The sequence below is a fragment of the Dermochelys coriacea genome, chromosome 9 (genome assembly GCF_009764565.3).
Source record: "Dermochelys coriacea isolate rDerCor1 chromosome 9, rDerCor1.pri.v4, whole genome shotgun sequence".
NCBI classification, from domain to species: domain Eukaryota; kingdom Metazoa; phylum Chordata; order Testudines; family Dermochelyidae; genus Dermochelys; species Dermochelys coriacea.
The window spans coordinates 87,597,276-87,619,789 of record NC_050076.1 but is presented as its reverse complement, the minus strand read 5'-3'; the positions used below and the strand labels follow the sequence as shown (position 1 = coordinate 87,619,789).

General features: G+C 39.7%; 1 protein-coding gene across 9 annotated transcripts in view; it reads right to left on the bottom strand.

Annotated features, from left to right (window-relative positions):
• The window catches only part of LOC119861038, a 362,455-nt gene that overhangs the window by 221,188 nt on the left and 118,753 nt on the right, over nt 1-22,514 (bottom strand). The window contains exon 7 of one of the 9 annotated variants that reach the window (XM_043492103.1): nt 5,702-13,103. The exons of the other annotated variants lie outside the window; for them this stretch is intronic. Coding sequence (XP_043348038.1) covers nt 12,912-13,103 — 192 coding nt within the window. The 3' untranslated portion in view covers nt 5,702-12,911. Of the gene's footprint in view, nt 1-5,701; nt 13,104-22,514 lie in introns of those variants that run through there. 9 annotated transcript variants of the gene reach the window in all.

The following is a 22,514-nucleotide window of genomic DNA, read 5'->3' as shown; positions in this document are numbered from 1 at the left end:
AAATCAGATTTTCTTAACAGGAATAGGTAAAGCACTTGAATGTGGCCATTTTCTACTTTTATATATTGCATTAAAATGTAGAAAGTCTGTCCTAAAGCACATTACAAATTGTAACTGATATACACAGAGATTGTTTCATCTACCACTATAGTATACCCATCTCTGGAGTGAACCACAGCAACTTTCTAACAATTTTATATTAATTTATACTAATGCTACACAGTAGTTTAGGACAGGGAGACATTATACAAGTTGATCTACTCTACATTTTAATTAACTACAACTGAAACCACCTGGAGAGTTTAGATAAGCCATCTCATTACCTGCACTGGAATTTGGTGCACACATTCTATTACTGTGGAACGTGCGATAAGCACATTTGATGATCAAAAGTGATCAGGGCATCATTTTTACAGCTCATTAAAAGATGGTGGTCAAGATTTACAAAAGTTAGTAATGGTTCCCCACTTGAGTCACTCTAAGGCAGCCTGACTTTAAGAAGGGCTGAGCACCTACCCTGTGAAAAACATCCCCCCCACTTCGGGATGTCTCAAGTGGGAAACACTAAAATTGAATTATCTAAAACCGTTAGTCATTTTTAAAAAAAGTAGCTGCACCTAGAGTGGCAGAGGGTCTCCAGAACCATGCTGCACAGCTGGTTCAACTCTTAAAGCACAGCTATATCTGGGAGGTGTGATTACCAGCTCACACAGACATACCCACGCTAGCTCTGCTGGAGCAAGTGCACTAAAAATAGCAGTGTAGCCAGAGTAGTACAGGACCTGGGTACGTACTCAGACAGCTAGCCCAAGCTGCCACCAATGCTATCCCAGCTACACTGGTATTTTTAGTACGTTAGCTCAAGCGGACTTAGCACAGGTACTTTTATAATAACTGGAAATCACACTTCCCACTCCTCTAAAACATTTTTCTCCAACATCAAGGTGTTCGGGGGGAGGGCTCCCAAGCATTGATCCAACCAAAAGCTAGGTAGCTTTTGAGAACTGATGGTATCAGAGCATGGAGTAACATGACTACTGGTCATTTAGCTAAGATAGCATCTGTCCAATTCACTGAAGATAATAAGAACAGACACAATGACACAAATCAATATTCTGTATGAACTGGTCATTTAAAACAATGGGATATACCTTTACGAATATCTCACTTCATTATTATTTAAAAGACATAGCCCTCCCATTCCCTTCCCGCTAACAATGGATTCTATTTTCTCCTCTGAAAAAGCTGGACATCCATATTTTCCTCAGATTTTCATAAACATATTGAGTAAAACAGTGATTCTCAACTGCAGGCTGCTTGTGGCCCAATCAGCACACAGCTGCGGCCCATGTAACATCCTCAGGGTCATAACTAGGGTGGAGCAGGAGGGACACCTATCCTGGGCTCAGAGCTTTTGGGGGGAGTGAGGGGAGAAACAAGAGTGGGCCAGCACTGGATCAGGCCCAGCTTCAGGGACCCCCGACATGATCAGGCCCAGTGGTGTCAGGTCCCCTCCCAGGCAGGATTGGGCCCAGCAGGGTCAGCACACACGAATCATGGGTCAGTGACCCCACTGGAGCAGCATCCGCAGCACTAGGACCGCAATGGTAGGTAGGCAGGGCAGGCTGAGGTACATGCAGCCGAGGTAGGAGACCAGCGGGCACAAGGAGGAGGTGCAGGGGAATGCAGACATGAGGATGGGATGCAGCTGGTGGATGGAGGACAGACTCTAGGTAGCAGGCCTGGTGGCAGTCCCTGGATGAGGGGAGTCACCCCTGCACTGGGCAGAGCTCCCCATCTTTGCTAGCAGGCTCCGCAACTGCATTCGCTGGGTGTCAGCCTAGCTGCATTGCCAGCAGCAGCACGGAAGTGAGGGTAGCAATACGCCATGCCATGCCACCCTTACAGTAAATTAATTCATTTTAAACAATGTTGTGACCTATTTTGCTAATTCAAAATGCTCTTGGGTAGACATTTGCCAGTGTCGAAATGAAAGGTACTGTATCGATTTGAATCGTATTGCCTTCATATAAAAAATACTAAAACTTTTTTTTGGTAGATATACTGGTAGTGTACATATATGAGAGAGAATATGGATGTGGCCCACATAACAAAGAGCTGCATATGCGGCCCACCATGGTAAATAGGTTGAAAACCACTGGACCAATAGAAGGAAAATGCTAGTTATTCCCAATGTGAATATACATTGCCCATATGAACTGATGTTGAGCTACAGAGCTGGGAAATTTTTCTAAACCATCTAGGTATTGCATACGTCAGTCTAGGTTGAAATGATTTCAGAAGCTGTTTTTACTAATACATATCTGTGTGTACTTCTAAGCTGGTTATATGAGTTTTGATCTTCAGCTTTAAAACCTTGAGCCCGTTAGTTGCTAGGAAACCAACAAATCTAATTTCTGTAGCTCTTTATAACACAAGGATATAATTATATAGTGGCTCCTTAAAAGAAACCTACTATATATGTAGTTTTTAAATCCCATTTTTCAAAAAAATAAATTGAAGCTCAATTTATTCAGTTAATCCTAGGTAAAAGAAAAGATAATATTTTTTATTATTGTAGCAAATATGGTAAAAGGAGAAAGACAGAATATTTTATTTATCTCCCTGCTGAAATAAGAAATGAGTAGGCGATAGCTATAAGGTCTTCAAATTTACTTCTCATATGGATTCTCTGTTTTCTGTTTAATATTTCATTACCCTTATTATTGATCATTTCTGGTTCACAAGAGACATTCAATCTAGTGTTTTTATGAGAAACATTATTCATAAACATATGTAAAAGGTCTCTGCTTTCATTATAGCATAACCAGTTAACAATCTATCTATGTATGCCCATCTGACCTTGCAATTACTGGCTTATCTATATGATGCATTGCAATGGAGTTATTAATTCTCCTTCCTTAGACTTTCATTCTTCGGTTTGACAGGTCTACCAGGGAGAATAATGTGAATTCCATTAATAACAATTATCAGTGACACAGTAGGAGCATGAACAACATTTTGTTCAAAAAGTGATATTTTGTTCATGGACATAAGCAAATTTAAATACAATGAATTAAAGAAATGAGTTTCTTAGAATTGAGGGTATCAAAGAAATGGTGATAGCATAGCTTGCCTAAGAGAGGATGAATACGTTCAATAGTATTGAAACATAGAAGCTAGATTTTCTGCACTAATTATCTCATTAGCTCTCAGTAAATGTCCACAAGAAATAGTGGCAATTGAAAAATTGAGAAAGTTAGTTTCCCCTGTTGTATAGCTTTCAAAAAGCTCTAAGTTCTGTGCCCAAGTAAACACAGTTTGTCTAATATTTATAGTACAAGCTGATAGTAATCCCTATATTTATTTGGCCTCCCCTCTTCCATTATAAGATATTCTGCTGCCTAGTTTTCCTATAGCTAGAGCAACCCAGGTCTACATTATGATAACAGCCAACAACTGCACATAATAGAATTTTTTTTATACCTTTTTCCTTTAAAAAACACTAGGAAATTACATTTAAAAACTACATTAGGTTAAAGTTATTTAGGATGCAGATTCAAGCACTTCAAGCACTTCAAGATCTATGGTTGCGCACGTAAAACTTAATTCTGTATCATCTGCAAAAAGGACAATCTTTAATTACACAATCATGTACTATTTCCCCCCCCCCCCAAGGACTTCATTCAGTACACAGTCAGCACACTAAATGAGGCAGGAGTCCTATGCAAAAAGTAATAGGCACAAGGGGGAGAATTAAGGGTCAGCCATAAATCTGGCATTTCCTAACTTTCATATGCTTGACTTTATCATAAAAATAACTTTAAAATAGTTTTTTGAAAGAAATACACACATTTTCTCAAATATTTTCATACACACAAAACTTTTTAAATATTTCCATACATGTACACCGTTAGCCATGGTCAGCCTTGAAAATTCTAATATTAGGGCCTGAGCCTCCAAAAAACAGACTTAAAGGTGGCAATTTTGCAACAGAAAAGCTTCAAAAACAGACTCCAATGAGAAACTGCTGAGCTTGAATTAATATGCAAATTAGATACCATTAACTTGGGTTTGAATAGAGACTGGGAGTGGCTGGGTCATTATACATATTGAATCTATTTCACCATGGTAGGTATCCTCACACCTTCTAGTGAACTGTCTAAATGGGCCATCTTTATTATCACTACAAAAGTATTTTTTCTCCTGCTGATAATAGCTCATTTTAATTAATTAGCCTCTTACTCCATACTTCTCGGTATGTGTGTATATATCTTCTTACTATATGTTCCATTCTATGCGTCCAATGAAGTGAGCTGTAGCCCATGAAAGCTTATGCTCAAATCAATGTTAGTCTCCAAGGTGCCACAAGTACTCCTATTCTTTTTTTCTTTCCACTTGTGTGTGTAGTCCTGACAAAGATAATCCCATTGAAATCAATGGGACTATTCACATGAAAAAGATTTAGCACATTGGACTTTATTATTTCATCAATTTTTTTCCCCCAAACCATCTGTCCTAAAAGCTCTCAGTGCTTATCTAATATTAAATATATAAACAATGGATGAAATCCTGAAGATGCCCTCTGCAACCAAAAAAAAAATGGCTCAGTAAAATAAAAAACCTTCCTCATCTGACTATCCCTCAAATCACCCCTCACAAAAAGCCCAAGAAACAGGTGGCTGGAAAACTAATCATAGGAAGACAGCTCAAAAAGAATGGAATTGTTTAATTCAGGAAAGAGACAGTGAACAAGTTTAGTATTTGTAAAAGACAAATAAAGAACTTAAAATAATGACAAAATCGATATGTTGATGGCTTCTATGTTCCCAATCTCAATGTCAAAACAAGGAGACATTCACTGAAATTGAAAGGTGGTGAATAAAATATGATAAAAAGGAAAACTTTTTCAGACAACAAGCAGTTAGACTCATTGGAACTCATTGCAACGGGATGTCCTGTGTTCCTATAAATAAGCCCGAGAGCCTGCCCTAGGGGCAAGTAAAATTAGTCTGTCAGACCAAGGCAGGAGTCCACAACGAGGATCCTGTGAAGGTTGGACCCCTTGGGAAGCCACCTAATATACTGAGATACCACCGAGTCTACCTGTTCTGCCAGCATGGACCCCCTTTAACCTGTCTTACTGAGCCAGGCTCTTAAAACCTCCTCTAACACACACAGACAGGGCAAAACCCAGCTGCAGATCAGCTCTGGGAAGACTCAGCTTCAGGGATTTGCTCCAGCACTCAGATGTCCACCTCCCTTGGAGTGCAGACCCGAAGATATATTATGAAATTCGCCCCCTCCCTCAGTGTGGAGAGAGGTGTGCACACTTCTTGCCCCCCTCCTCCTCCCATGTTAGAAGTTACAGAAACTGGGTTTAATAATAAACAAAACTTTATTAACTATAAAAGGCAGATTTTAAGTGGTAAAAGGGGTAACAAGCAGAACAAAACAGATTACTAAGCAATTAAATCAAACACGCAAACTAAGCTAGTTTCATTAAAGAAATAGGTTACAAATAATATTTCTCACCCTAGATATTGTTGCAGGCAGTTTGCAAAGTTTCTGTGGTTCAGAGTTCCAGTTATATTCCTTTTCAGTCTGGAACCCTGTCTCAGTCTGGACTCCCCCCTTGTGTTCCCTTTTGCAGTCTTTCTTCTTGGGCAGACAGGCCATAGAGAGGAGGAGTCCTGTTTGCCTTCTTCCCCACCCTTAAATAGGATTTACCTAAGGTGGGAATCCTTTGTTTCCCAAACGTGTCCTCCCACCCCCTTTCCTTACAGTGGAAAGTTATAAGAAGTCCCAGGTAATGTTTTAGTATCAGGCGACAAGACCACTTGACTCTGTAGGATCACAGCATCCAAGAGTTATTGGCAGTATGGAGCGTCCACAGGAAGGCCAAGCTTTTCACAGTCCATTGTCCTCGCTGATGGGCCATCCGCCCTGTCTGGCTTTTCCATTGTTGCACAGCAAGTGTTAGCAGTGGACATCACCCAAAGTAGCATAGTTGAAATACAGATACATAGTCAATATTCTTAACGTCAAATACAGGCATACAAATTGGATAATAACATTCAGTAAATCATAACCTTTCCAATGACATCTCACATGAGCCATCTTGCGTAAAATATATCTCAGTTTGTCATATTCATATAATAAGCATATGTTCATAAAGAATATGGACCACCACATCACAGATGCCATCACAAAATATGTCATGCCACTAACCAATGGCTTTCAGTTTAAAAGCAAGCCCATTGAGGACTTTGTGTTCCCTTTTGCAGTCTTTCTTCTTGGGCAGACAGGCCATAGAGAGGAGGAGTCCTGTTTGCCTTCTTCCCCACCCTTAAATAGGATTTACCTAAGGTGGGAATCCTTTGTTTCCCAAACGTGTCCTCCCACCCCCTTTCCTTACAGTGGAAAGTTATAAGAAGTCCCAGGTAATGTTTTAGTATCAGGCGACAAGACCACTTGACTCTGTAGGATCACAGCATCCAAGAGTTATTGGCAGTATGGAGCGTCCACAGGAAGGCCAAGCTTTTCACAGTCCATTGTCCTCGCTGATGGGCCATCCGCCCTGTCTGGCTTTTCCATTGTTGCACAGCAAGTGTTAGCAGTGGACATCACCCAAAGTAGCATAGTTGAAATACAGATACATAGTCAATATTCTTAACGTCAAATACAGGCATACAAAATGGATAATAACATTCAATAAATCATAACCTTTCCAATGACATCTCACATGAGCCATCTTGCGTAACCAGCTGGGCCACCCTGCTGCAGAACCAAGTCTCAGACAATGAGTAACTGCACCTTATGGATCAGAGATGAGTACCCACTGTTGTCTCAATCTCATTAACACTCACAATAGCCACATATACATGATAAACAGAGGTGAGCCCAGTTAGAGTGCGCTGCATGAGACAGACTTCAGGTAAGATGAACCAGTTTCCAACACCACCCTCTAGCACATCTCTGAAAATTCCTAATGGGGAGAAAATTATTTTCTCCAAGAGGCAGCTCAGATCTTTCAGTTTGTCCAACATGCAAAATAGCTCTGTTGCTGGGGACCTCTCAGAAACAGTTTTGGGTAAAAGAAAATATTCTTAGTCTTCACCACAACAGCAACATCAGACTTCAACCAATCTTTGAGGAACAACTGCCACTGGTGCTTTAACTGCTGTGCAATCTGTCACAGATATTATATATAATGGTTACCTGTGAGGACAGGGTTATATTTGCCCCTTTGCGATTGTAGTCAATTCCTGTGAGCATACCCACTGTGTATCAGAAACTTTCAGAACCTGAGATGACCCAGACTAAGTCAAATATTTGTATAGCTAATTAAGTTCCTCCTCCTAAAGAACTCTGACTACTGAGTGCATTACAAAGCATCCCAAATTCATAACAGCTGCCATGCTTTAAGAGGACAAGTAGTTATGTTATTGTTGTATCTGCAGCTTGAGTGTTTTTAAGAGATAATAAGAGAATTGATTTTCTCCTCCCACATCTAAGCTAAAATTAGAAAATTGATCCAAACTTCTTTCCTTTCCCTCCGTTCATCAGCTCTGGTGCCACGACCACTCCCTTTGGAATTTAGATTCAAAAGAAAATCATATCTTAACAGAACAGAGGATGTTAAAAACTGCTCCAAACTGATAGAGACTCAGCCAAGTCTGATGCAGTTCCAGCTAATCCACCTGAAGTGAAAATGGGAACAGAAGGCTAAGCAGAAACGTTCTGTACCTCACTCACTTCTTTCAATGAACCAGGCATGCTTCTACTACTGCAGGAGCAAATAAACTCTATGCCACTATTGCTTTGCTTATCTAGCCTTCTCGTTTGAGTTACCTTTCTACAGCTGTGATGGCTAAACCCTTTAATACAGAATTGCACCAGGAAGATTATAAGTAGCATTGCCCCACCAAAAAATAAAGGGAGAAAATAGGGTTCTGTGACCAAGCATTGATTTGTGAAATTGTTTTTATAAATACACTATACTGAAAGAATAAAAACATTAAATCATATTCTATCCACCATTTATTTGCTTCTTTAATTTCTTCTTTGCATTTCTCTAGATTTCTTTAAGTGCATCATTAATGGCAAGTTTCCCATATAAATGTAGTATATTGTTTGTAAGGATACATAGGTATAATATAGCCAGACGTGACTGTATATAACAACTACACTGTTGCTGGTAGTCTGGGAAAAGATTGGCACAGAGCACTAAAGAGAGAAAGTAAGAACTGAACAGCATTGGAAGAAGTTGCTAGGATTCTTCTGTAGCCCCTTCTTGTTAGCAAGAGTATGAACACAGCAGAGGCTACAGATTAATCGCTGCCCATTCTTTGGAGCAGATGTAGCTCATTATACTCCATGGTGAATAAAAGGCAGATAGGAAAATCAGCTGAGTTAGGGTCTAGAAAGGGAACCCTAGGAATAGTCAAACCTGGGAAGACTGCTTGAACTAGTCTAGTGTTATCTTGGGATTACCTTTTGATTACTAAATCCAAACTCTAAAATAGATGATGTTTAAACTCCATAACAAGATTTTGTGGGTACTTTACTAACTTATATGCATCCTTCAGTGCTGTGACCCAAGAGGGCTCTTTATTTGAGGTGCCGAGTCAGTGCAGATTTTGGGTAAATGTTTAAAAAATAATATGGAGCATCCAGAAAATGTTAACTTCCTCACTTTTGCCTCTGCAAAATATTCAGCCTAGAAATACTCAGGGAAAACTGGAACTGCAATGGCACATTACTATGTGCACTTCTCTAGGGCAGAGGGGTGAGCGAGTTCTGTTTAAACTTTCATTTGTAACTCTTCTTCCAGGTGTCAGTGGCAGCAATAACAGCTGGTTTCAGTCTGCCTAGGGGCCCTGTACTAAAATAAATAGAAGGATGGCTGGAGCCCCATCCAGAGCAACACTCCTACTTCTAGCTCGGGGAAATTAAAATATAACATCCCAGATCACCTTCACAGGTTGTTCTTCCCCCTGGCACGTACTGAGGAGTCCTTGGCAATACTGAATCACAAATACCTTCTGTCTGGGGGGGGGGGGGGGGAAAACCAACTCAGGAAGCACAATAACACTGTATATAGTTTCATGGAATAAAATTAGCAAAACTCGGAGTATCTGGAGTATGGCCAACACCACAGCTCCATGTATTGATTATCTGGTTTGTTGAGGTGCAGAACTCTTAGTCACCAGAATAATCCCCACTCACCTACCTAAAACCCCACTTACAAGTTCAGTTAGAGTCAGCAGTAGTCAAAGGCATCGTGGAGCACTCTCTATCCACCTGCTCAAGCTGAGAGAAGTCTGCACCACCAGATCCTACTTCATTATGCAGCTACCTGCTCCAGTTCTGTGACATCAGCTCTGCTGCAGCAGGTTTGGTCAGTCCTCACTATAAAATCAGCCCTACAAAAGTACTACTGGTCTACTCAGACCTTGCTGTGAGTTCAGCTCTATACCTTCACTAAGTCTGGTCTAATCTAATCCAGTACAGTAGAACCACTCCATCCACAATTCAGATTCTTCAACTAGGGAACCCTGATCAAAACATGACTGCTAGGAAGAGTCTCAGCTACTAAAATAGACATCTTGGGTGGACCTGAACCCCACTCCCAAACCAGAGTCCACTATCTATAAAGTCAGGGTGATTCACTTACTCTAGGGCATGTCTTGAACAATGTCTATGCCCTTACATGAGTACATTTACAGCAACAGCCTGGTATCATTTATACAGTCAGAATATAGACAAAGTTTATCTAAAGCAAAAAAACACACTATGTGTGACTATGGGTAAGCAACATTAAATTCGTGTAAATGAAACTAGTCAGAGGGCCTTTTCCTCTTTTTCCCTGAAGAAGGAGCAGGTACTTCCATCCCTCTACCCTTCAAGCTCTGGAGCTTGCATAGTGTTAACTGTTAGTAATTTTTACTACCACATGTGAGACCTGGGTTTGATTTCTGGTTTCAGTCTAAGCTTTGGCCCTCTACAAATTGAGATTTGAGTGTACATGTAATCAATCTTGAATACATTATGGATTTGTTTCCATGTTGCTTTGGGAGAAACTTTGCTTAAATTTACTGTTTTCACATTCTCACTGGTGTCAATGATAATGAATTACTAATTTTCCCTTAAAAAGAACAGGAGTACTTGTGGCACGTTAGAGACTAACAAATTTATTAGAGCATAAGCTTTTGTGGGCTTTCCCTTAACTCAGCTCTTACAGATCACCAAGATGTCATTATTGCAAGGACTGGACCCAGAGTTTACATTTTGCAAATCACTTAATTGTTAAAAAGCTTGCTCTTTGAAAGGGCTATGTTGGAAACCAATATGTAAAATTCCCCATTCATGCCTAGAACTAACACTACATACAAATTCAAACAAAAATATAATAAAAGAAGTAGATTCCCCTCAAGATATGACCTGTTAGTTGTTGAAACAACATTCAGAGGGTTAGATGATGTGAATTGCTATGCTCCACTAACTTCAGTGGATTTATACAGATTAATTCCAACCGAAGAACTGGCCCAGACATTCTACAGACTATAATTAATGTACTAAAGAAAACACATTGTTTTTTATGACTATACACTGCATCTCTTTTCAAAAGAATGGTTCTTCAGCTCTTTTGTTCTACAGACCTCTCACAAGAAATAAATAACCCCCCACCTCCTGGACCACCTCTTCACCCAACATCACAGTCCCCTCATGCTTGGTTCTCAAGGTGTTTCTCTCTGCAGACCACTAGGAAAGCCAATTTCTCTTTTTTGAGTAAAGGGTTTAGAAAAAAAGTGATTCCTAGCTCCTGGGTCTAGAAGACAGCTCAGCTTTTTATTTAAAAAAATAGCAATTTTGCCACTGTATTATGGGGAAGAAATCTGGATGCTCTCTCATAAAGTATGTTAATGAATAAGGCTTTCCTATACACTCCAGCTGTATATGGGAATGAGTCCTTTTTTGTGAGCCATAAATGGTGTTTCTTTGTGCCCATGTTTTATTTTTCCCATAAAAATGCACATTCTCACTCACCTCCCTTTGCCTAAGTTATTACAAAGGAGGAAAGGCCCATGGCTTTATTAAAACAGAGGCCAAATATAGATCACTCCACATACAGAATGGCTATGGCAGAACACAAGATTAAATAATCCATTGTCTTTTTCTTATAATATTATACAACATAAAGCTAGATATTCTGTATTTTATACCTTTCCAACCATCTAGGAAGGGGTAAAACTATTGAAGTGCTTTCAAAAACCTGTTTTCACATTCTCACTGGTGTCAATAATGGTAAACTACTAATTTTCCTTTCATAAATATCTCATTTATAGGAATAGTTCTTCTTACAATTCCTAAGCAAAAAATATAAGAGATTAGGTGAGAGCAACTTGACCCAATATTGAAAAACAGATTACTGCTCTTTGATGTTATGGAGATTGAAAAACATCACCGGTTTTACAGGGAGCACAGCTTGCAAAAATTAATAATGATTTCTTGCAGGAGGCATTTGAATTTTTTGCCAGAAGATAATAAAATACCCCCTTTGCGATGAAGTAATGTTGGAACCTTACATTTGTCCAGCATTCAGAATGTGATGATGAAATACAAATGATCTACCTGGGTTTCAGCAATAGTCTGAGCAAAAAAGTTAGCGTGCTACTTGTATGCTTTTGTATGCAAAAAGTGGTATGCTTTTTTCATCATACTTAATAGTGATTGTTTTATAAGGGTCCACGTAACAGCTAATCAATAGCTTTTGATACTTGTGGCAGTCAACACCCGTTTCTATATGCCTGCATAATGTCCATGATTAGACTGAACAGTTGTAAGCTTAATGTGTTTACTGCCTATGGCTTGCAGTAAAAAATAAAATAAAAAAAAATCCTATATTTATGCCTCATTCATCATTTTTAACATTTTCTGAAACCCGTGTTGAATGGTCTAAGGGGGCAGGGTGGGGGAACAAACCGAGACCACAGCATCTGACTCGTTATCTTAGCATATAAATCTCTTTCCCCTTCCCCCCCCCCGATAATAGTACACAAACCGTATTTACTTACACTCCAAGTTTATGTTAAACTATTTTCTCCTGGCCTCCAAGGTTAGCCTGCTGGAGCTTTAGAGGGAAAATTGTAATTCTACTTCTTCTGGACAATTTTAGAGAGCGTTAGTGCAAAAATGCTGCTCATTTTTCCTTGAGAGAAGCAAACGATAAAACATCACACTTCCACTGATAGGAAACAAGACTGCATATAGATTCTGAAGTCTGAGCAAAGCTCTCTGAAGACAGTGGGCTTTGTTCCCATGGCCTTTGGATCAGGCCCCTGAGGCAGTTGATATAGCCCCACAAGCCAGCTGTATACTTGTAATATCTTTAGTTTTAATGATGTTTTTCACTTCCTCTGCTGTTTCTTCTCCGATTCTTGGGTCATGCTGTTTTAGTGAGGTGTAGTTTACTGTACTCATTAAGAAGTCGTTATTTAAGAGCAGAAGGATGATCTTGTGACTAAGTCTAGGACTGAGAGTCAATAAAGTAGGGTGCAGGCTCTCTATGGGGATGTCACTTACACCCAAATTCAGATGGATTTCATGGGCAAGCCACTAACAGCCAGTTTAAAATATGCCCATCTGTTTTGGGTTCCTCAGGTTGGGGTGCCTGGCATGGGACACTTTTGGCCTGATTTTCAATTGTATTCAGTAGCTTCATCTTTCATCGACTTAGGTGCAGGTGCTGAGAACTTCAGAAATCAGGCTCTAGGCACCTCAGATAGGGTACTCCAGAATTCAGACACCCCAAATCAATGGCTACTATTTGAAACATTAGCTTGAATCACCTTCATTTTTCTGTGCCTCTTAGCTCCAATACTGTGATGAAGCTAAATTCATTAACTTCAGTGAGACACTTGGATCAACATTATACAAGTACAAAGTATTAAAACTATGTATGTCCAGAGTCCATTTCTATCCTTATTGGAGAATTTCCTCATTGTGCTTTGCCTGGCTCCCTCCTGACACACAGGTTCCTCATACAGGGGAAACTTCATGACAGGCAGAGATAGTGAGTTACGGGTTAAGCCGGGGAGCTAGAAGACACAAGAATATGATGTTTAGGTTGTTTCTGTAAATTGTTCAGTGCCTCCTGCTCTAGAGCTAGAATTTTAGTGCTAGCAACTTCTGCAATGGCTTCTCATGCCCGAGTAAAGATTCTGAAAAGCATATTAAATCTCTCTCCTTGTTCTGGACCCCACCAACCTCGATTGACACAATCGAGTTTTCCCTGTTATGGGTCTGTCTTGCTATTGTGTTGCATTTTCCTGCTGTTTTATTTTTCTTGCCTCATTCATTAATTTCACCAGTATGTTTCCATTCTAATCTTTCTCTTGAATCTTCCTTTAATATTTCACCACCTCTTTTAGCAGTCCACTGGTTTAGATACTATGTTTTCAACTGCTCAGCCCTTTTGCTGCCTCTTCCCAACTCAATATGCTCTTGTATCCTTTGCTATTGTATCCTAGATGCTATTTTATCCAGCTCTATATCCTTCTTTATGACAGTCTCCTGTCCTGGACCTACTCGCTAATCACCCTCTAGTTCTGTATTTGCTTTCTACCTACCCAAGTGTCTTTTTGCCCTCTCATTTCCTTTTACTGCCTCTCCATCTTACCTGATCATTTTATTCATTGACCTCTCCATTTTCCAGTCTCACCCCTTCTGATTCACGGGCTTCCCTCATCCTCTCCTTTGCCATTAGCCTTGGACTATTTCTTACACTGCTCAAAAAACCCACTTTCTTCAAATCTTCTTTTCTGTTTCAGCCTGTTAATTCATAACCCTTTTTTCCACTAGAATCAATAATTATTCAAATAAACATTCTGCTGTTCCATCATGAACACAATATTGATACTGTTGCTGTAAATGCATCATGACATATGGCATCATATATATTTCACAAGGCCCATCTATGCTATAGAAATAACCATGTCAGCGGAACTCAGTATAAAACAAACATTGTTAAAACATGGTTTTGTCTAACACTCTTTCAACCTTCCCATCCACTGCAAAGTTGAACGATGGCTTAACCATGTTCGAGGACAACCATGTCCCCTGATACAGCTGTAACTGGGGTACAGATGGGCCCCTCGTTACTCCCCATTCCAAAGTGTTCTTTATTTTCCCTATATTAAGTACTTCAAGAAGTTCCCCAGGTCAGAAATACCCAAAACTCTTTGCCTATTTGACTTGAATTCTCTAGTTTTCCTTAGAGATGGGTGTAGGAATAGAGTCAATGGAGATACATTTTGCTTTAGCTTTACCACTGAATTAAACACAAAGCACTCTTCATGTAAGTAATGAATGACACTTCACACTTTTACACGCTAGGAAAATTTACCATACCCTAAAGATTTCTTCTCCTCTGCAGGTATTTGTTGCTCCCAATTCAGAATGAGACTGCCAACCTTTCTGAGTGACAAAAAGAAAAGGTTTGCTGTGAAGAAGCCTTCCCCCACCACCTCGCACTCAGGCCTTTAGGGGCACCAGATCATCAGTGTATTTTCCTCTGTGACAAGTTTCATTAGGAATTCACCACAAGAGGCTGTGGGTTAGACGCATGCTGCCTTTAAATAATTGACTATATTCTCCAGCTGTTGTGCTACCATGGATAGATACACAAAAAGTTCCCAGAACTTTCTTAAATCTCATGGACTAATGATTGTTCTCAAGTCTCCACAGACCAGGGAGTTTGATTTCCACTTTAAACCTCCCCTTTCTCTTCATGCATAGCTTTGCAGCTAGCTAGCTAGCTACCTAGTCACAGAAGGATACCCAAGAGCAAACCTGTCAGATCTTTTACTTTCTCAGGGAATCTACTTCATTCAATTTTACTAGCCACTTTTTTTCTATTGGCCATAAATCACCTGTGTTAAGTCAAGAGGAACAGCAAACATCTGCTCAATCAATTGCAGGAAAGGCAAATACTACACTTTAAGTTGTATTGCTATTAACTTCATCTTTGCTTGAATTCAGCATGTCAGTGGCTGTCTTCAGCACATGGAGAGCTACTTGTATCTCATTAAGGTGACTCTCCTAATATAATGTTGGTGCCATCTCTTAAATGCTGAACAGATTAACAACACACCCTCCCACAAGCAGCTGTGCTCAGGGTATTGCTTTATATCTGAAATCTGAAAAGAAAAGAATCAGGGAAACTGATGGCATCTGGCATTTTACAAAGCAAACCACATGCGAGAGAAGCACAGCAATGATCCTGGGATGTGATCTCAGCTCAGTCATCTGACACGATATTGCCTATGGAGAAGGAGGATCTTGAATCAAATATCATCTTTGATAACGTGGGCTGCACACAGTCATCCTGCCTATCAGACAGTTTTACATTAGTATCTGACCATAAGCTCAGAGATGCAACATAGACCTCAAATATACACCTATCTACATGGGCTATAAGCAGGAAAAGCGTACATGTTCCCCTTCATCTAAGGGATGCAAGTGTCATAGCCGTGAGATTGCCAAAGCTACTGTTGGGGTCATGAACTTTCCCCACAATGATGTTATACCTTACAATGAACTATAGAATTGTTGATAACCTAACATTAATAAATCTGGTTATATCTTCATATTACGGTAGATACTTTAAAAAAAATCAATAATTGCCAACTGATACTACAGATGGCTCCTATTCTGGGGGGAAAAACATGGATATCAGATGCCTCAGTGCTGCACTGTATTAAGTCTTGGACCACTGCCAAAAAGAAAATATCAGACTTGATTATCTTTTTAATTCTACATTTGATGTTTAATCCACTTAACTTAACAGAATTTCACACAGTGATTCCTAGATGCAGAATCTCTGAGTGAAATTCTATGGCCTGTGTTATACAGGAGATGAGACTAGATGATCACAATGGTCCCTTCTGGCCTTAAAATCTATGAAATCATTGAGCCATTGTAGCTTCTCTAAAACCTGCAATTAAGAACTACTTATGTCAGCAGCTGCCTGGGACCCAAAAAGCCTCTTAGGCTTTACTGGCATAAGGAACTAGAGGACAGGCAAAGAGATTAATCTCAGTAGTTCCCGAGAATTTAAAGTTTCCATAATACAGCCAAAAGTTTAATGTAATAGATTACACCCATGCCGGAATCTACATTAGGGGGGCATGGATCAGCATTCACATCCTGGGCCGGGAATGTAATGATCCAACCAATGGACCAAATTTGGTGATGAATCTTGGTCACGTGCCACCTGAGGCACGTTGCGCATATGCTAAGAAGAATCACAAAAATCTTCATTGAATCATTCAAATACTTTCAGGGCCAGTAGACTTTCCTAAATATATCCTGGATCTGTGAACTGAAATAAAAATTTTCACTCCCTACAGAAACTGAAATAGGTTTGGATTAATGTGCCAGTGCAGGGAGGGATAAATTATACTAACATATGCAATGGGGTGGATTCTCCTTGAAGCTGGTGTTATCCTTAATCTTTCACAGAGTGGGAGAAGCTTTAAAGCCTCTGCCAAGATCTCTAGCATACCTGTACAGGGATGCTGTGAATTAGGGGACCTCCTGATCAATCCTGCTCAATTTCATGGCAGTGCAAGGCTCTTTCAGGCTCTCAGAGATGGGAGAGTTAAGCGGCCACTTTATGCAAAAATGTAGAAGCCCAGGGACCTTCTCATTAAACTAACACTCTTTGGAGCTGTTGCCTGACATCGTGTCAAAAACTGCCCCACAGATTTTATTGCTGTACTTATTTCCTAATGACTTGATACAACGAGTTTAAAAAAAAGACACACACATTACATGTAGTAGCCAAGATGGTTCCAAACCTTCATTCATTTGCATTTGCGAAGGAGGGCAAAGGAACAAAACGAGTGCTGATGAATATTTGATCATTTAAGTCTGAGCCACGAGGTTAATCATTTACTCTGCTGAGCTGCCAGTGGAGACTGACTTCATGTTTGCTGAAGAAGAAAAGTGTCCTGCAGTACCTCATTCCATCAAAGTCATCAAAAGCAGCCATTCATCAGTCTTGGAGGGCTTAGCAGTTACTTGAAAATAAGACGCTGGTGAGAACCTGATGACACTGCTCTGTGCTCTTACAGCTCTTATACAATTCTAATACACTTGCTTCCTTAGTTCAGAAAGGAAGACATTGCTGTGGTTCAGACTGTTTATTTTCCCACCAATTTACAGATGTACTTAAAAAAATCACACTAGGCCATCCTCATTCATACGCATCATTAAGAAGGGCTACCTCTCAATCTCCTTGCAAAATAAAGGATTTCATTAGTGAAGACACAGCTGATTTTGTGCACTGCAGATGTACCTGTTACAGGCTGTGCACAACCATTGATAGATATAATGAGGGCATAAGGCATGCTCTCCTACACCAAGAAAGTGCAAAATGCCACTTAAGGTCCCCAGACAAGGGACAGTTCTAGTCCAGTTAGAAGCTTATATAGTGGGGCTGGGCCTGTTCCTCACCAGCAACTTGGGAGTTTTGCTTCTTTCACTTCAATGGGAAGGGAGTAAGGGAAGGGGCGATAGGGAAAGGAAACTAAGAGATGGGGAGGTGAGGTGGAGAGGGGGTTAACCATCTTCTCACAGCTTATTGTTATTGCACCTGAAACACTGGATTCGGACTTCAGACGCAGCCTCTGGTGCTGGATCCTTGACTAGTTCCACCTGCCTTCCAGACTTCTTTCACTTCCTGCTTTTTATGTGAGGTCTTTGAATAGCAAGGTGAACAACCCAAACATAGAAATATAGGCCATGTTTCAGCAAAACACTACCTCGGTCTCTTGTAAAATAATAGCACTGATACTAAAAAGTATTCTGTAAATTTCCAAAATATATTGTGAAAGCCTGTTCTCATAGAAATTTCAGCCCAACCAGAAGGAGATAGGACTGAACAATCTATGGAGGAGAAAGCACATTCTCACAGTCCTAGACATTAGATCTTCCAATTGGATCCATGCAGGGAGAGTCTCATAGCTGCATGGAGTTCAGATGAAATCAGTGTGGCTCTGCTTAGGTACAAGGGTATGCCTTGCTTTGATCCAACTGCAAAATGAGGGCCAAAGTTTGCAGGCCCAAGTGGTCTGAAAAGGGTTAATATCAGTATCCACATTTTCAGGTGCTTATCTAAATCAGCCCATTTGAGAATCACCCAGCGTTGCTCCTCACATGGCATTTGTTCCAGGTAGCCTCCATGGCAGGTATTAATGAATCATTTAATATTTTCTTGGGTAATTTAAGTAATTTGTCCTTTCTCCTGGTGCTTCACAATGCACCCTAGGCTTAATGGCCCATTAAAACACACCCTGTTGTGTTTTGTGGCTTAATTAATGCAGCATTACTCTTTTTTTACATTATTCTAGAGATATTTGTTTTTGTTTTTTGCAGAGAGAGCCAACACTACGTTGGGAAAAGATCTCAAAGGGCATCTATCAAATGTAAATGTGGGGTTTTTCCTTGTGACTTTTTCTAATCTTTCCGGTGTTCAGATTATGGCACATTTAGATTTAAATTATCAAATTGGTTGATCACAGCAGGAAATATAGTTAGCACATTAATTACTTTTTGACAGAACAATAGAAGAGATTTTTATTCATTTCATTAAACAGCTACATTAAAAAAAGGAATATTGCTACATGGGCAGTGTTTTTTGCTTACGAAGATGGCATTGAAAATGCAGTATAAATTTTATAAGAAAGAAGGAAAGAAAGTCCTACACCTATACCTCCAATGCCATTGTGGACATTATAACTAAGATGGGCACTTCATACGGGAAACTTTTGTGATCACAGGAATTTATCACGTGACATATTATACTTTAAACTAGGAATATTGTTCATTATGTGTCTATTATTTGACATTCACGCAAAGAAAATGGCAGAGCATAAATAAGCCCAATAACAAATTTAACAGCATGTTAAGTAGAGCTGGTCTGGGGAAAAAACCCTGATGAGTGAATGTTTCACAAACAAAAACAGTCCTCTGTTTGCTATGAGTTGTGAGAGTGAGTTATTGGTTTTCCATTTGCATTTGGATAACTGCTGGGTTTTTATGTAACCTGTCAGTTTCTGTTAATTTCAGCACTGGTGGTGGTGGCAGTAGTAGTAACACAGCAGCATTTCTCGCCCCAAATGTTGGTGCCTCCTTGTGCTAGGTGGTGTACACATATAAGTAATTACTTATCAGGGAATTTGTACCAGAAAGTCCATTATTCTCCTGTTTTAAAAATGCCACTTGTTCAGTCAGAAAGCAGAATGCCGTGTGACTCTGGTGACCAATCACACACCACAAATTAGGCTAGAGAAAAGTCGAAGCAAACAGTTTGCAAATAACTCAGAGGCTGCCAATTTCATGTGGAAACTATTCAACTACTACATAGTTCAAGCAACTCTAATATTAAAGTGTTGCCTTCTAGCTCTCTGATCTTAGGGCATCACTATATACTGAAGTAATGTTTTTAGTTGCCACTTAATTGTTTGGGGAAAAATAGCCTCTATCTTTGAGAAAATATTTGCATGTGATCCTGGACTTTTTCTGTAGCTGGAGACTGCTTAGGAAAGAGGTACAGTGAGCAGCAAGGTTTGGTTTGGTACTGTAAAATTTTCTTTTAAAAAGTATGAAGCAAGTGAATCTTGAAAATTACACAGCTAAGCATTTATATAGGGAAGTAAAAAAGTATAAATATACCAGCATGTGTGTATGAATGCAAGAGAGATACAGAAGCTTGAAATGCCCCCATACAAAAAAGCTTCCACAAGAGGTTGTATTTCTTTTCCTGTTTCCTCATTCATTTCTACTGAAAGCTAAGCCAGAGTGGAAGGATGGTCTAGCAATTAAGGCAATAGTCTGGCTCATGGGAGACCTTTGTTCACTTTCCTATTTTGCTGATTTCTGTGCAATCCTGGACTAGTCATTTAGGCCCATATCCTCAAACAAGTTTAGGTGCCTCACTCCCATTGAAATCACATTCATAAATTAAACCAATGGGAGTTAGGCATCTAAATATATTTGAGACTTTGGGCCTTAGTCTCTCTGTGCCACAGTTCTCCATCCATGAAATGGGAACAATAGTACTTCTCTCTCCCTCACAGGGGCATTGTGAGGATAAATACATTACACATTGTGAGGCACTCAACTACTATGGTGATTAGTAATAGGGCAGTTTGAACATTTGTCCAGATCTTCTTCTTTTTCAACATTTGCTGTCACCTTCCTATGGTTTTAAAAGAAAAAAGTATCTGCTTCTTGCTTCAGTCTGATGCAGAGCTTGACTCAACATTAACTGAGTAGATTAGGCTATTTATAAAATGGACTCCATAACAGTGAAAATTATGGCAATTCAGGAGTGCTAAACACAGTGTATGTTGAAACCAACCATTTGGAGGAATAAGTATTATCTACAGCTTTGAACTTCTGGTCACAAAAAGGCTGTGAGATATCAAAACACAGCCAATTTGCCTCCTGTGAGTGTACCTACTTATGGCCTCCTACCGGAATATGGAGTCCACATTCTCCATTCACAGCATTTTAAAAGAAAAAGAAAAAGAAAATCTAGCCCACAAAAGTCACTACTTTTACCGTAGGAAGTTAGAGCCTCCATCTAAACCTCAGGCACAGCACAATGACCATCTAGGAGCCTATGGAAGCCAGTTCTCTGATATACTATAGCAAGGGCATGGCCAGAGATAGACTTAAGTGTAACAAGAAACATCTTTAAATGAATCTGAAGCATTGCCAGAAGCAATATGAAGATCTCAATACTAGTGCAATAATATACTGTTGTTTAAATTCTAGCAGCAAAATTCTGGATGAGTTGTAACATGAAAAGTTCAGTCCAGAAGCCTAGAATTCTTGCCATCCAGCTGAGACATTACAAAAGGATGAAGTAATGACATGGCATCCTCCTGATACCTTGCGGTATTTCAGAGAAGAATGAATGAGCTCTCTGTGGTGCAAATAAAATGGTAATCAAAAGACAGTTCATGATCAGTAGTGACCCCGAAGTTATGAACCTTCATAGCAGGTTGTAATACTGCTCCCATGAAAAGGAACTGCAAAGGATGAAGCATCACTGAGAAGGCCAGGGGATTATCAACTAGAGTCACATTTGTTTTCTGACATTTGGGGATCTGAAAATGTTCAGATATCCAGGCTGAATGTTGTTCAGGTACTGGATCAACACAGAAATTGCTTTGCCAAAGTCAGTAGAGATGAAAACATAAACCTCTGTCATGACAAAGATGATTAAAGTCGCATGAGCCTCTCTCTTATCTACTTCTCCCCCATTTTGTTCTGAATTAACCATAGTAATGTGGCACGAGTGCCTTCTGTTCTATTGTTCCCTGCCTTGAGTTTACAACTGGCTAATAGTTAATCCACCACTCCCCCAACTGTAGTATGCCCCCCCTTGGACCTTGCATTGAAATTTAAAACTGCACTCACCACTGACTGCTACAACTGCGATCAAATGCTGCACATCTTAGGACTGTTTCTCCACAGAAGGAAATGTGAATTTATCTAAGCAGAAGCCAATCCCACTCAAGAACAGTGTGTATTTTATTTAGTATACGTTTAATGTACACTTCTAAGAAGGCAGCCGTTATGAGGAAGCTTTCTCAGACAGTCAAAGCAAATGAAATACATGCAACACTTTGAAATCATAGGTGATGGTACTAGACCTAAAAGTATGAATGAATTTCTAAGTGCCTGTAATTCATCTGCAACAAAATGGGGACAGGATAAAAAACTGATTCTAAGCTTTAAAAGAAATTAAAGGGTACAGTGCCAAAAGTGAAATCCTTGCAAGCTGCATGAAAACTTTTTAAAGACACCATAATAGAGGCTCAACTTAAATGTATACCCCAAATTAAAAAACATAGTAAGAGAACCAAAAAAGTACCACCTTGGCTAAACAACAAAGTAAAAGAAACAGTGGAAGACAAAAAGCCATCCTTTAAAAAGTGGAAATTAAATCCTAGTGAGGAAAATAGAAAGGAACATAAACTCCGACAAATGAAGTGTAAAGATATAATTAGGAAGGCCAAAAAAGTTTGAAGAACAGCTAGCCAAAGACTCAAAAAGTAATAGCAAAAAAAAATGTAAGTACATCAGAAGCAGGAAGCCTGCTAAACAATCAGTGGGGCCACTGGACGATCGAGATACTAAAGGAGAACTCACGGATGATACGGCCATTGCAGAGAAACTAAATGAATTCTTTGCATCGGACTTCACAGCTGAGGATGTGAGGGAAATTCCCAAACCTGAGCCATTCTTTTTAAGTGACAAATCTGAGGAACTGTTGCATATTGAGGGGTCATTAGAGGAAGTTTTGGATAAATTGATAAACTGAACAGAAATTAGTCACTAGGACCAGATGGTATTCACCCAAGAGTTCTGAAGGAACTCAAAGGTGAAATTGCAGAACTACTAACTATAGATTGTAACCTATCATTTAAATC